At 36.0% G+C, this 17,013-nt stretch overlaps 1 protein-coding gene across 2 annotated transcripts in view; it reads right to left on the bottom strand.

The window, feature by feature from the left end:
• Nucleotides 1-17,013, bottom strand: part of DLGAP1 (DLG associated protein 1) — a 104,845-nt gene that overhangs the window by 82,638 nt on the left and 5,194 nt on the right. For both annotated transcript variants that reach the window (XM_007429225.3, XM_007429226.3), the window contains exon 2: nucleotides 4,649-4,863. In XM_007429225.3, coding sequence (XP_007429287.3) covers nucleotides 4,649-4,863 — 215 coding nt within the window. The remainder of the gene's footprint in view (nucleotides 1-4,648; nucleotides 4,864-17,013) is intronic.

Below are 17,013 nucleotides of genomic sequence, written 5' to 3'. Positions count from 1 at the left end.
ACTCTTCATGACCCCATGAACCATATTGCGCCAGGCCTTCCTGTCCTTCACTGCCTCCCTGAGTTTGCTCAGCTTCATGCTCATTGCTTCAGTGATGCTAATATTCACCATACCCAGTTATAAAAAGTTGTTACATCAAATCACAGAAATGAACAGACTTTCTGTGGTCTGAATGGTTTTATATTCAATGAAATACCTGTTAATAAAGAATTATGATATGTACTTTGAAGGCAAAACTGCTTCAGGTCAACTGCAGCTTGTGAAACCTTCATACAGTTCACGCTGGCCTTGAGCTGCGGCTGTTGCACCATTTTCTTCATAGCATAACTGGACTAGTTATAATCATCATAGTTAAGCCAGAACTAGTTATTTCTCAGACAGCTTAATTCAAAGAAAGTCCTCCAAAACAGGCCAAACACAGTTTACATAGGAGTCTGATGTGGCTTCTGAAGTTCCCCACATGGTGACACTCATCTCCATTCCCTTTGTGCTAAAAAAACCCTCCTTTTTTCCTTCCTTCCTTCCTTCCTTCCTTCCTTCCTTCCTTCCTTCCTTCCTTCCTTCCTTCCTTCCTTCCTGCCTGCCTGCCTGCCTGCCTGCCTGCCTCCGCCTTTCTGATCCCATATGTTTGGGCTGAAATTCTCTCCTTTTCCTTTTCCTTTCCTTATGGAAAGCTGAACCTTCATTTTCTCACTTGGTGAGAAAAATGTTTCTGTTTGTTCCCTACTGTCTAAATTTCTTTTCACTCTCATACTGACCTCCCTCACTACAGCATTTACTCTCCCCTTTTTTTTTGGTCACAGAAAAATTCCCAGGTAAACCTATGATCAAAAGCTCAGCAGAGTAGGCTGCAGCTGTAAAAACAAAAGTATTATTGTACATATTGGTTATTAAATCTGATCTGGGATTCTGTACATACCTATTGAGGCGCAGTAAACTATTTAATTTTTTTTTTTTAGTTTTAAAACCTCAATAGATATTAAATAGACATTTTAAAAACTGATTTTGTACTGTGAGCCTGCCTGTGGTTCAAAACGGTCCACCTGTTAGGTGGCATGTGTCACCAGAACATGTGACAGTATACCTGTAGTGCAGGCCCCGCACTGGATTCCAATAGGCTTCCAGATGCAATTCAAACTTCTGGTTTTGACCTATGTAGCCCTGTATGTCTTGGTAGCCAGATATCTCCATGATTGCATCCTCCAAGTACAATGACTCAACCGACTTGATTGTCCAGGGGGAATCTGTTGCTAGTATCCCACTTCTGTGAGGTGACAAGGACTAAGACATGGAGATGCTGCTTTTCTTTGGTAGCACCTGTTCTTTGGAGCATTCCTCCAGTTGAAATCAGGCTGGGCCCTCAGGGTATTTCTTTCGGAAGATGCTGAAGAAGGAGTTCTTCCAAAGGGCTCTTATACATTTAGCTGTGGCTGTTTGGCTTTTTGTTTTGGTATTACTTTTCAGTTTTGGTCTGGAGAATTATTTATTTACTTATCATTTATATTTACCATGAATGAGCTACATTCCAGGTTATGTAAATTTGTTAACTGCCAGAAGTCATAGAATATTACAGTTGGTTACATATTGAATAAAGAAACAAATAAATGGTAGGTTTATGGGTAGGAATAAACTACTGTAAACATTCATTATAAAAATCTGTGATCCTCCCCATTTGGAGTGTGACTGTACCCTCACCCACTTTTAGAGTATAATCATTGATCTACTGGTCAAGAGCTAGGATAGCCATCATCCCAACAGAAACTGCATACCCCTACATTAGCTAGGTGAACTATGCACCAATAATAAACTAAATGCACCAGCTTCAGGAATTTTCAAGATCCTAGGCAAATATTCCATGCAAATTTAGCCACTGTGAGATTAATAGAAGTGAATGATAGAGCAAATCTGGACACTTGTGGCTCATACATTGTAGGCATAATAACTGCCATTGCTCCCACAAGTAACTTCTCATTAAAAATCTTCATTATACAGACCCAACTGACACCTGCCTTATTAGTTTTCAACAACAGAGATAAAAAATAACTCTATTATCAAAAGTTAATGAAGGTTTATGACTTCTGTTTTCACTAAAGGATTTGACCACTAATTTCAAATACAAATGCTTTTCTTTTGTCATATTTTGACACCTAGTATTTAATTATTTAATTATTTCAATGTTTTAATGCTAATGGTTGTGCTTTGGATTAATTGTTAGTTAACAAATTTATAGATTTGTAATAGTTTTCATGTTTCTGGATGCACAAGGGTGTAAAAGCAGAACATTTTTTAATTTAACTTTTCTCTTACAGTCTAGTGTGTAGAGTTAAAGAGTCTCTTCATGAGCAAGGGCAGTTTCTATACATGGTAGGCATCCTGGGTTTCAGTCTTAATATATTTTCTGTAGGTGTTAATATTTTTTTTATTGCCTATTTTCAACCTATTGCTCTTACATATTTAACAAGACTTATTTTGATTAAGCAGTAAAATAATATAGATCTGCTACTCACATATTTAGTATGTACATACTTTCTTACAAGTCATTAGTAGTAATTATTTCCTATGTACAGTATTTATTTAACTACATGTATTCATAAGAATGCTATACAGTATATTGAAAAGACCTTTTATTTAAGACATTCATTTGGATGTTTTTGTTTATGCTAGTTGACACTTTTGTTCATTCACTTAATATAAAGAAAATTATTTTATATATTACTCTGTATGAGGAGATTATGAAGCTAGGGTAGTAAAAGAATCAGTTTAATTAGAACAGTTTTACTTGCTTGATAATTATTTTTACTCCCCTCCTCCCTTCCCAGCAAACATTGCCATCTGAAGGAAACAACAACAACAGCTTCTCACTTCCTAGTAGGATAATGGGAGTAAAAGAGCGGAGGTGTGATTTCATGATCACAGCAAGCTGTGTTTTATTCAGAATTTTAACTATAACGTTCAAAAAGTGTTCTGTAACCACATGGAAACCATGGCATGGGGAACAGCTTGTAGGAGGGAAATTGTGAGGTGGGCTAAGGAGAAAATATATTAAAAGGAATCAGAAAGTATTTCTGCTTATGTAATGTGACCAGAATGCAGCTCTGATTTTATATTCAGATAAAAGGCACTGTGGATAGTGAAATACTCTGCCTTCTTACCATTCTCCAAAAAAGTACGATTTATATCAATCATATGGTTTGGCAATGTCTAGTATTGGGAATCTGAAATGCAACAATATTCTGGGCTGTTAAGGGAATAATGCAGTTGTAAGACTAGAATACACAGATTTATTCCTTACTGTCCTAAGTCTTACAGAAATGATGTTGCAGTATCTTTTCAACGCAGTCAGTTTTGGCTTGTTATCTGAGATCAAACAATCAGTGGCAGTTTAAGCAAACTGAAATAAATCCACACTGAATAAAGAACATTCTGATTCATAAGATGCAGCTCATGCTTCTTCTGCTTAACAGACCTAATATTTTAGTGATACAAGAATTTCACATTTTTGCTGGACATCTGAGGTGACCCTATTTGCCAAGATGATTAATTCTAGCCCTCTAAGATGATTTTCCAAACTCTGTAGAGACTGGTAGAATGCTTCTTACATGTAAAACAAGAAACAAGACTGATACAACTACTATGCAAAATTACAGTTATATAAAGGAAATTGCTTTATTTTAATATCAGTTTAGTCAATTTTCACTTCCCAAATTTATATATGAACTAATAGACTAAATCTGCACTTCTAAAAATTTTACAATGCAGTTTACAACTAAAAAATATGCAATAAACTTATATTAAAGAAACTCACTTGCAAAAATGAATATTGTGAAAAATAAATATTTAAAAATTGCATAATTACAGAAAAATGTGTCCCAAAAATCTGTATCAGAAGCGTTTAAATTGTATGACTTTTCAAGTGAACAATTTTGAACATTTTTAAAAATAACGCTGATGCAGAAACAGAAGTGGACTATGAATTTAAGATTTTAAAAATTAGAAATTATATGTATCTGTTTCCCATTCTTCCATAACCTAGTAGTCTGCTCTGAGGAAAAAGATTTGCTATCAGCAGTATTAAAACAAAAATTGATTTAATTTTAATAAAAAACCAAATCAATTAAATTATTTACTATATTAACAAAAAAGGAAGATGATCTGCATTTTAAACAACTTCTCTCAATAGGAACATTAAAGAAGGGCAATTTATTTTATACTATTTTATTTATCGTATTTATATTTATATAATTGTCACCATTATCGTGCAGAAAAGCCAAAAAAGTCAGGGATAGTTAGGTCTAGTTAACGGGATTTCCAACAACTGAGCACTAAGGTTTTTGGGAATGCCTACCATCTTCTCCAATATCTATGCCAACTGATGGCAATGGGAGATGGAACAACGTCTCAGATGTAGATGGTGAGTATCACGTGTATTTTTCTTCTGATGTAACAGGGAACCACAATTTCAATTACTATTCACAGCACGTAATGCACATTATTTCACTCAAACTGCAACTTAGACAACATCTTAACATATCAACTGGTAACACAGGGACACTCCTACTCATTTCCATATTTGGTAGTCAAGAAATCTCACCATCTGATCATTTTTGAATTTCTATCCTGTAATAATTATTGTTAAAGAAAGACTTACTTGAGGGTTGTGAGCTCTGTAAGTGATGGCTGGGTGGCTTTAAGGTAGCTCTCTCTGCGCGCAGCAATCTTTGGAGATGGCTTTGGGCTGGTGTCAGAGTCCCCACTGTCATCATCTCCCATGGCTTTAATGTAGCTGCCGCTACGCATTCGTCGACATGGAATCTCATCATCTTTGCCATGAGGAGTGTATCCAGACCATTCATCTTGAGGAACCTACAATGCAAACATTTTTTTTAATTAATATTTTTTTCAGTTTGCAGAGAGAACGCTGATGCTGAATCCAAGCTTGCTAAATCCTTCCAGAAGCTGTATAGGGGCAGGGGAAGCTATAACTGATTCTGTGATTATATCAAAGTATATTATACCATGAGGCAGTGTCTTTATGTGCATTCACTGCCAAAGTCATTGCAAATGAATTGCTTAAACTGTTCAGCAGAGTGGGCATATCTAATAAGAAACTTACAAATGAAGCACTGAGCTTTCAGTCTGTATCACTGAAGCATTTGTATGTAAACATGAGCATATCCACAACCCCTTCTGATGGACAAAGTGACAAAGAGACATAATCAAATTCTCAAAACTATGTTCTGGCTTGTACTCTTTGCATATAGAGAAGAGCCACTAGGAGTCAGCTCCTTTGAGCTATTAAATGGGAGAAAGCCTGGGATGATGGGTTTCATGTAGTGAAAGAAGACTGGGCCAGCGAAGTTCCAAGTGCAAGCAACTTAGCTGACTACAATCTCCCACAAAAGGAGGGGTTGCAAAAACTACAGAGCACAAGAAAAGCTGAAATTGGGACAAGACATACCAAAGTGCTGATATAATACTAAGGCCATATTAAAATCTCTAGTAATATGAGACAAAGTTTTGTGGCTGGCTGACTTGGGACCTGGGGTTTCAGTCTGGGAAGATTCTTGCTAGAGGTTGTAGCTAATAAACATAGCTGAACTGATTTTGCATTGTCTCTTGGAGTTCCTTGGGCTAGGCCTGACATCAATCTTCCCAGACTGAAACCCCAGGTCCCATGTCAGCCAGCCACAACAGTGTGAATTCCTCAGGGAGGTGTCAGTCTCATCCTCTTGTAGTTCCCACGCTCCTGCGGCGAGCTAAAAAAGTGCTTATCTCCCTGAGCCTGGCCTTCATAATTCCATTCCATCACAAGGAGCAACTTGCAAGCTCCTGCCGGCTTTCTCACTGACCTTGCTTGTGGGAAGCCAGCTGGAAAGGTTGCAAATGGTGATCACGTGATTGTGGGACACAGCAACAGTTGTAATTGCAAACCAATTGCCAATGCTCAAATCACGATCACGTGACTGTGGGAATGCTGTGATGGCCACAACTTCATGAACCAGTCATAAGGCTCCTTGTTCAGTGCTGTTGTAATTTTGAATGGTCACTGAATGAGTGGTCATAACCTGAGGACTACCTTATAAGGTAAATTCTTGCAGAAGTAAGATACCATTTATTGAGAATGTTTATTGCTCTTTCTTTGCATTTTGGTTGATTGATAGATTGGAGAAGAAATTTAAATGTACCACAGATTATCTTTGATAGATATGAGTGTCCATGGCAGCAGGGAAAGATGAAACATGCATCTCAGTGTTGTGATCTTACAATGCAAATACAAAATTGTGGAGCTTGGTCAATTTGGCATAATTATAGTAAGCTGCAGAAGCTTCTGTCAATAGATTTAGTAAATTCATTTTCCTATTCCCATGCATGGAACACCAACCCAAAATGGCATTTGGAGTATGTCATCAATATACTTATATATATATAACATTATATAAAATACCTGGCTGAAAAGCAGCAGTTTCTGTGTAGGATTCATGAGAAATGAATACATGTACCTAATTAATTACTCGAGTGAATCTGGCAAAGAAAGTTACTCTTACAGACCCAAAGGCAGAACAATTCAGTTTCTTTTTTTAAGATTAGAACAAAGAAAAGAGGTTCCCCTTTATCTTACAAATTCAACAATCTATATACTTTGCTATCAACCTAGCAAGAAAGACTTGTGATATTAGTGTGAAGTAATTCTGGATTATGCAGGATTCTAGTGGTTTATCAATACCTTTTATTAAAAAATGTTTAATATATAACTTTAATATATAAATTGAATAAGCTGAAGACCCATGCAGGAAATATTAATTCCAAAGCAGCATCAAGCTAACATTCTTACTTGCTGTTTTACTGTCTTAGTTGAAAACAATAATTGCTTCCTTTGCATCATACCTACTGTATATTATGTTGTTCTAAAATAAAGCACTCTGCATCAGTGAACAGCTGAATTTTTGTGAAAATCCTCTTAGTATTTTTGTTTAATTTTAACCTTTAGGCTTCAATTTACTCTATATCACTTTTCCCCACAGCCACAAGAGATGACTGCAATGTGTAAAGATATTCTCCCCAAAATAGCTTCCATTCCTGGTTTTTTTCACTTGAACTTTACAACAAAATATTGGGTAATACAAATGAAAGGCCTAGCCCTTTAATTGGTTTTTAAAACATCCTTTTTAAAGACACTTCATTCATTCAATACTTTACCCTGGAACAAGCAGCAGAAGCTAGTGCAACTAAGTAGAAGGAGATTCTGTAGTGTCTCAGGTGCCAAGTCAACTCTTTAGCTGCTTTCCTGGGTGGGATTGGAGTTGGTGAAACAAGGTATAGAAAACCTTAAAGTCATGTCTAGCGGTGTGCCAAATGTTCTATTTTGAGGAAAGTTCTGGGCCCATTTTGAGGTTGGCCTATTTTTGAACCACTCAAAACGACCCAGAATGACTCAGAGGTCATTTCTCTCTGGAGATTTCAGCTAGTCTGATATTGTCCTCTTTCCCCAACCCTGTCCACCCACATGGTTCTAGACGGGGGGGGGGGACTTATTCTAGAATTGTCTCTTTGGTGTGGGATTTAATTTAATTGCTATTAATACTAGAGGTGGCGACTGAAAAAAAAACATTAGGACAAATGGAAAAATCAATTATTTAACACAAGTAGCATACGTTTAAGACTATAATTCTATTTCAGGAATTTATTAGTATCATCTTCCAAAGTTCATTGCATATATGGTGATCTTCTTTCCCTTTTTATCCTCATGAACCCTGTAGAATATATAAACCAAGACAAAACGAGAGAGACAGGAGAAAATGACCATCCTAAGAGCTCTGTGGCAGAGCAGTAATTTGAAATTGGCACCCTCTGGTTCTAGTTCAACAGTCTAAGCATTATCCCACACCAGCTCACTGAAGCATGAATGAAATTAAGCCACCCTATAAAGCAAGACAACTGTGTTTTTCTCCTTAAGGATTTGAAAGGCTGAGAGAGAGGGAGAGAGAGAGAAAAAAACAAATTATGATACATTTTTATTTCAAACATCAACATTATCAGTCTTATTACATTATTGTTTTAATAAAATAAAATATGGAAATAAATCTGATTCTCTCAGGAGATTAGTTGAAATTCAAGTACAGTCTTCTTATAGTGATGCTTATGAAATCTATACAGTATTTGGCTGCTAGTATATAATCTAATTCAAATAAAGTATTTAATAACATAAAAACATAGGTCACCTTTTTCTGTCTCCCATCCAAAATAAAACATAATTGATTTATACTGGAGAAGAATGTTTCTATCATATGTGTATACCGAGGTATTTATTATATTATTAACAAGGAGTTCTCGACTGCTTATTATCATTCATGTTTTCTGTAGCATACAACAGATAAATTATTTTCTGAATACTGTTAACAAACAATAACATTTAATCATTTAATAATACAAGGAGTATGATTCCCTTTTTCTATAATTCACTTTGTATTAAGCTGATAAATAAAATAATATAACTGCACAGTAACAGTCCCCCAAATAATCTGTAGCCTTTTTGTATTGCTTGAATAGAATTCTAGTCCTAAACAAAACAAAATAACAATAAACCAACAATAAAAGTAAAATAGCATAGTAAAATAATTTGTGCAAAAGCACTGCTTATACATCTATACTCCAGCTGAATATAAACACACCACACATTCTTCTAAAATAGATTCCCTTCCTCCCTGAATTTTTTTGGGGGGGAGGGTGGAATCTTTTCTCTTATAATTTCTATGATCTTACCTTGTAAGGTGAAAAAGCGAATAGACTTGTTTTGTAGCATAACAAGTTCATTATTCATATCAGTCCTGCTATAGTTTATTGCAGCTGGGAACATTTAAGCTTCTTTTGGGCTTTGTGACGGCAAATGTGAGTTTGAAAATAAACAGGAGGTCTAGAAAGGAGGAGTGGTTGGCTATCACTCACCACAGGAGACTTGCAACTAGAACTTTCTATTAATATGCAAATACTTAAAGAAAATGAAATTACACAACTGAAGATCAATGATTAATGATTGCTCGGTATAGATCTTCAAAACGATGCCTTTTACAATTTATTATGGATTTTATACATGCCACTAAACATTATTTAGTTGTTGACTAAATAATGCTAGAGCCTATAAATTAATAGTCATTCTACAAAATAACATTTGTGCTTATTGCTAAGGATTGCATGTTAAAGCAGATTTTTAACTTATATTAACTATTTAATACATGTTAATACATGAATGAATGTCATCTCTGAAAAAGGTATTTGAGATTCTGAGAATAATAGATTGAGTGTTCTTTTGCATCTAGTAATTCCTCCCTCCCTCCCTCCCTCTTCTTCATTCAAACCAGACTTGGCCTGTCCATAGGATAGGCTTTACTTGAACACTACTTGTTTAAGTTCAGCTTGCCCGCTCCCTTTTAATTTCCTTGAACACAGCAATATTTGTGACTATGACTGCAGGTTGTTTTGTTTTGTTTTTAGGGGGAGATTGCATATATGCATATTTATTTATTATTTATTTATTTTGCACCAAGTTCTGAAATGAAAAATGTGATGTAACAATGAAAGAAGCTGTTACAATATCTGTATTTGTGTTAATTAGGTAACTTAAAAAGCTATTTGCCATGAAATCTGTTATGACAAAGCCCATGTGGTCAACTAAGGCAAATAAATGTGAAAAGAAATTAGTCTTAGAAATGAATGATTGAACATTATCTGTGTATTACTAAAACTCTCGTGTTTCTGTTTGTTTGTAACCTTCAATTGGGTGAAAACGGTGCATCATAGGGCAACAATTTTTCAACCAAGATACCTCATATGGGCTAACTTACAGAATGCATTTACAGATGTATCCAAAATCCCATCCCGAAATTTAGCAAAATTGTGGCGCTTCAGCACTGCTGCGGTTATGTGACCGTCATTTCCAACACTCCCTGACAGCTTCTCACAAGTCCATAGGGCAGCCAGCAGTAAATGGCTGCTGCCAGATGGGGGAGGGAGTGAGTAGGTGTGTGAGAGGTGTGGTCAGGGTCAGGCCAGTGTGTGGAGATGCGTGAGAAGGGCAGCACGGGTCAGGGAGGGTGTGTGTGGGTGCAGTGCAGGTTGGGGAGGGTGTGTGTGGGTGTGGGTCAGGAGGGTATGTGGAGGTGTGGCACAGATTGGGGAGGGCGTGCATGGATGTGGCACAGATGGGGAGGGTGTGCATGAGTGGCCAGTGCAGCACAAGCACTGAGGGACTAGGGGAAGGTGTATGAGTGAGGAAGGAAGAGGGAGGGGGAAGGGTGGGAGGGAGAAAGGAAGGAAGGAATAGGGAGGAAGGAAAGGAGGGAAGGAGAGAGGGAAGAAAGGAAAGGAGGGAGGAAGGAAGTAACAGAGGAAGAAAGGGTGGAAGGAAGGGAGGAAGGAAGGAGGAAAGGAAGATTTCTGATGCTCCCTGCCAGCTTCCCACAAGGAAACACAATGGAGAAGTCAGCAGGAAGTCGGAAGTTACTCCTGCTCTTTTGCCCACCCATGGTCATTTTGTTTCTCTGTTTAGGTAAGGAAATATCTCTGAAACGATGACCCAATGGGTCACAGGTTGTCTAGTAGTTAATACAACCCTTTCACCTCTTCAGAATCAATATTGTCATATTGTTCTTAAATGGTATTTTGCAACTTGGAATTTTGGAGTATTAGATTTTCACTGTAATTTAGAAAGGGGGGAAAGAGGAATTTACAAAACAATTCTGTCTGTGCTCATAACAACTAAGGGGACAGAATGGGGAAAAGGTCAATAAATGTCACTGCTTTCATCAAAGCCACCCTCATAAAATCTATGAGAGTGAAGTGCTATGGAACACCCACAGCATATTTGCAGTTTTGTTTTGAATCATTCTATCAAAATAGATTATTTCTGGTAAAAAAACAACAACGAGGAAAGTAAAGTAAAACATGCCAACTTTATTTGGATGATCTGTGAACTGCCATTATGAACTATGCATATAGCACACTGAAAATTGGTCTGGATGCAGCCAAAGTTATTCAGACTGTTCCCATTAATAGCTCTTTTAATATTATGAAATATTACCCTTGCTTTATCTTTCCAGGATGCTCATTATTGTAAAGTGGTTACCTATTTGATAGTCCACTATTAAATTCTTATTCTTAAAGTTAAACTGCTTTAGGTTTAAACATCATACCTCCTGAGGTGAAGTTAGCCCCAGTCCTTATGACCTTCTGGAAAGCTTTCAAAACGTGTTTTTTTCAGGAAGCCTGGGGATTCCCTGGTAACAGGGAGCTTGCACACTGGTTATATTGTATGTAACATCTTCCCTCTCTTGGTATTGTTTTATCTATTGTTATTGTTTTAATGCATTTTTAAAATGTTTTAATTCCTGGTTTTATTGTACGCTGTCCAGAGTCACTTCAGCCATATAAATCTGACAAATAAATAAATACGTAAATAGTGTCTATTTTCTGTTTTTGTATATTCAAATTCAATTAATATTATTTATTTTTGTTCTGAGCTTAGATTTTAGGCAACGTTAATAAATTAATACTTTAATAGCAATATCCTTTAAATCCAGTCGATTCTTTATATGTTGACAAATTAATTTTCATAGCCAAGAAATATTAGCCAACTTTATTTATTAATTGGAGCTCTTTGTAAACCCCTTTTGAAAGTAAGTTTCCAAGACAATTTATGCCAAAAGAAATGTATATTATAATGTAAAGCAGAATTTAAAACCCAACAAAACATATTAGCAGAATTAAAATACTTTCAGTAGATTTTAGGAAGTAGGAAGGGAGGTAGATTTTTCTGGAGGAAGAATTCCATTGTATTATGCCATCATTGAATAAGCTTTGTCCCTCGTAACTACTGTATGTATCTTTGCCATTATTAGGGACTTCAGACACAAAACAACCTGATTCAACAAATTACTTATACTACGAGCTTTAAAATAGGACTTCACCTATCTGACATCATATAAGAAAACTACGACAAACTCTAAGAGAGATAAAACAACAAAGGAACTAAAATTTACCCATATCATTTAATAAGTAGCTAAGTGGTTAGAATGATTCAAAATTCCACACTCAACCACTACAGTTGGCCTCAATGAGATTTAAGATGCATTGCTGTGCAAAGTACCCCAAATGATAGCAGGAAAAAATGCCACATGTGGTGAGTGGAAACAGGCTTTATACTCAAGCCAGAGGAGGAGAGGAATAAAGCTTTATTTCTGGATGTAAAAAGCAGTATGGATTAATCTGGGTAAATGAGGCAACAACAAGATTCAAGGAAAACAAGTCAGGAAAAAGATGCAAAGTGTGATTTCTGGATTTTTTCCCCAATTCCTTAGTAATAGGTCTTCTCTCAGTCCCATGACCAAGAAAAAAGAGGAAGGTGATTTAGAATAGAGGAGTCAGTGACGTTGAAGTCCATCTTTCTTTTTGCTGGTTTTTCCCCCAGTGACAAATTTGGTCCCATTTAGTTTTTAGAGTGTTATCTTGACAACAGACAGAAAGGCAGAGGGACAGACTGGGCTGGAAAGAATAACAAGGTCAGGAAAACACATATGGCTTCTTTCCAAGTCTTTTACCAGCAGTGGTCATGAGGCTTCTGCATTTTCTTTTGTGTAACAAATTATCTTGTGCTTATATGTGTAAGGTGGAGAGACAGAAAGCCTAGTCAGGGCAGTAAATATGTGGGTGTGGGGTCTGTGTGTGTGTGTGTATGAAAGAGAGAGAGGATGAGAGAGAGACAAGGTTGAATCAGGATGGGCTCCTATGTGTTGCCTCTCTGTGTTTTTCACTCTCTCCCTTTTATGTGTATATAGGTAAAGAGTATTGTAACAGTTTAACTTGGATGCAATTAATACATATCTAAGTGATTTTGGATCAGGTTAACTTAGAATTCTAGATGGTGAATATCTAGAGTTTTTAGCTATCAATGCCACTTGGCATTTATGCATGCCAGGTGTAATGAACTTCTATTTTCATCAGGCTGAGGTCTTAGATAAAAGATAGAATATACACTTATCAAATAAATAAATAACAAATTTTAAACCTCATTTCTAGATAGCCTCATATTGCAATTTTACACTGGAAACCAGAAACAATCAATTACCTTGATTATATGGTTTCCTGACTGGTGTCAGTTTTGTGCTATGGAGCAAGATTCATACACTGAATATGGCTACTCTATCAGCTGATTAAATATAATTTTAATTTCAGTTTTGGATATTAAGGGATCAAGTTGCACAAAACTCATCAGTTGCATCAATGTTTAATCAAGTGTCAATTGATCTGATTTTGAGAGGCTTGTTTTTAATATATATAACACTATAAATCAATAATGTTGTTTGAAATAATATATTATTATAATGCAGTATGTCCCCAAAGCCAAAAATATAAATTATATGTTTGACTTGATTATTGGGCTGTAGCATTAGATAGAAAAGCTAATGCGGATGTGATTAATATGTTAGGTTTATTCCAGGGGTTCCATCAAATAAGCATTAGACTTTTCTCTAATGTTTTTAATCTGTGTAAAACTAGATTGTCTTTTTGATTATAGCCTGAATGGTGCAAATCATTTGATGGCACTGCAATGGATAATTCAGAAGTTCCAGTGGAGGATTAATGCTTAATTAATAAACAAGGATGGTATTTGTCCACACACGCATACATTCTTTCTCTCTTTACTATCAGTGCAACATTTACAAAAAGGATGATATTCAAAACTTTGCTGGAGTTTTCAACAACGCATGCTGGAGTGAGAGTAAAAATGGCACAACAATGGCATAGCTGTATGAGAGAACTTTATCTGAATGAGATAGCAGCAACCAAAGATCTATGCAGTCTCTCTCCAGTCATGTGTTCACTTAGCAACCATTTTACATAACAACCTGGTCATTGGAACAGAACTTGGTTGCTAAATGAGGAGTGGGTATATGTTCAGACTCTTTCTCTGGCATTTCTTGGGAGCTACCATATTAATTTACATTTCTGTTATGTTTAAGAGTACATTAAATCCTCTTCTACATCTGAGTCTGATTCACCCAAATTCCCAAATTTTAAAAAATGGGTAAATCAGAATTCACTATTCCGTAACAATAATTAAAATGGAATACCCTTATCCTGGTCTGTTAATCCCCAAATATATCATATTAAATCATATGGGTGCATAACCATTACATAGGAGTACTGTATATTTAAAAGAGAATAAAAATAACAATTGCAGGTACAAGGTTACTGAATTCTAAAACAACAAAGGAAATATATACAAATTGAGGCTAGTTCAATATATTTTATTGATTTTTTGGGGAAAAAAGCCCACCATTCTCCAAACAACCTGAATTTGAGCTTCATTTCTTCTTTCTTCTATCACATTTGCATGGTTTTTTCAAAATTCTTTAACATCTTGCCTGATGAAGAATTCTGTAGATTTTGAAAGCCTATCACTCTTTTTGTGAAACTAAGTTTTGTGAAATTTTTCAACTGTCCTGTTTTGTTATTTTGACATTTTGTAAAGCTAGCAGACACTTTCAAACCATCTGACTCTGGTTTCCACTTCTTATTCTAACGCCTTTCTATACATCTAATATAAAATCTAATTATTTAAGATTTTTTTCTTGCCTGGATATAATGCTCGTACATATTTATTTCCTTTCTTTTGCATAAACATATTAGAAAATACTACACATTTAGTTCATGCTCTGTGTTAGTGATATACACTGACTGATATCATGGCAGGAAAGGTAGAATTAATGCTTATTGCATAAATATAAGGTACCATGATACATATTAGCTTATGAATAAAAAATCTAAATGCAATTAAATGAGAATAATACTATCCTTTTAACACATTCATAATCTGTCAACTTCTGAGATGGTTTGGCATCTTGTTGAATGTTAAGTCTTCTTCATTGTATACTTCCTTTTATGTTCTGCTTGTATCTTCACATTATATGGGAATTTGATTTACCGAATCCTCCCATTAGTACAAAACACAGCTGCTATTGTTACCAATTAGGGGGCCATTTGGAGAGCACTCTTGCCAAGATGTATACAGCTGTGTTGGCTGTTGACTACTAGGGCTGTACAAAGACCTCCTCAAAGGATCAAAGCACCAAGTCCATTTAGATAGGATTTCTCAAACTAGGCAACTTTAAGATGTGTGGACTTCAACTCCCAGAATTCCCCCCAGCCAGCATGAAACACTGATTTAGAGGCTTGGGGCGGCTACTTTGGCGGCCTCCCCATGTTTCCTGAGCATTTATGTTTATGGTCACACAGTTGCCATTTGCATGCTTCACAGCTGGCTTCCAACAAACAGAGTCAATGGAGTCAATGGAGAAGCCAGCAGTAGAATCACAAGTTGCGGTCACTTAACAACCTGCGGTGACTTGCTTAACAACCACAGTGGAAGTGAGGTCGTAAGTCCATCGTGGTCACATGATGCTTCACTTAATGACCACGTCACTTAGTGACGGAGATGCCAGTCCCAATTGTGGTTGTTAAGCAAGGACTACCTCTATTCTGTTCTGCTCTGTTCTGTTCTGTTCCGTTCCATTCCAAATACTTATTCAAGGTCTTGAGTGGTACAACTGAAGTAATTAGTGCAAAGAAATCCAGAAGGCATGATTCATGTCATTAACAGCAATCTCACATTTTGTTTCCATTTCCACATTGATAAAATCCCATGTGATCTACTCAGAACTTTGAAAAAATAGCAGTGCATTAGGTTAATATAATTAGATTACATTCTTGTTTCCTCAGTTTAATTAGACATGAAGGCTATTTTATGACTTTCAGATCTCAAAGATTTTGGGGGACAAGAATGTTACGTGTAAGATATTTTAGATTTTTTTTAAAAAATTCTTCATTTGTGGTACAGTAATCATATCTTTGTTGCCACCAGTACAATGCAAGTATGACAACTGTAATGTTTAAAGGATACCTAAAAAAGTAGAAGTCATGGTCTCTGGTAGGAGATTCTGCAGATGGAGGATATCTCGGCCCTCCAAAAATCTGACAAAATCCCTTCAAAACAAAAACTATTTGACTTTTTTTAAGGATGGAAATGTTTTTTTTATTTTTAGCATAATGGAATGAAATCTGCAAGAAGGCTAGACTTTATATCAAATCAGTGAGAGCTTTTTAAGCTATGATTCTTTAAAGCCTGATTTTTTTAAAAAAATATGTCCCTTATTTTGGGACAGAATATAATGAAATTTGCTATAATAGCAGCAAAGCTTGTAGGGCTCACTTAGGCCATTTCAGACAGATTTCAGATAGAAAGGGAGGCCTGAAAAGGGAAGGATTCTTGGAAGGAATGATGATGATCCTTCCTGAATGTGCTGGACCTAATAATCAAGGATTTAAGTGGAAACTTAAGTAATTAGTTCTCTTTTTATCCCATATCCTCCTACTGAATGTGGTAATGGTGAAAATGATAGCATGTAGAAATGTGAAAATAACGAAAGGTTTGCCCAGAGTTTTTGAAGTAGATTTGCACACACATTACGTGTTGGACTACTGGCGACTGTCAAATTCCTCTGGCATTAGATCTCTTCAAATGAAGTTAGTCCCTAATTTTCTTTATGGGTCTCTCTTCGTCATACAACCTCAAATGTTTTCAAAAGAAATTCTGAAGATCTATTTTGGAAAGTTCCAAATAGTATCCTTATAAACCTTCTCTGTGCAGACTCTGGTTTCCAGCCTATTGAAACAAGTACCATAGTTAGAACCTTTAAGTACTGGGACAAAGTAAAGTCCTTTTCAGATTCCTGGCTACCCAAACTTTGCCTATTAAAGGAAATAAAATATATTCTAATGAAACATGCTTACTAGTTCACAACACTGAGGGGTTTCTTTTATGTATATGGATATCCCAGATATTTTACATCAGGGAACAACTTGATAGCTCCACAGATATTTAAGAACAGGATATCTGATATCTCTGTAGAAGTTAATTTAAATTCAGTTGCTAGCAGCAAGGCCAAGTTACAAAATTAAAAC

The sequence above is a fragment of the Python bivittatus genome, unplaced genomic scaffold (genome assembly GCF_059951505.1).
Source record: "Python bivittatus isolate LINGU-HERP-01145 unplaced genomic scaffold, Pbiv_v1 ctg000840_np1212, whole genome shotgun sequence".
Classification (NCBI taxonomy): domain Eukaryota; kingdom Metazoa; phylum Chordata; class Lepidosauria; order Squamata; family Pythonidae; genus Python; species Python bivittatus.
Note: the sequence above shows the minus strand (reverse complement) of the source record. Positions and strands in the feature narration are given on the sequence as shown.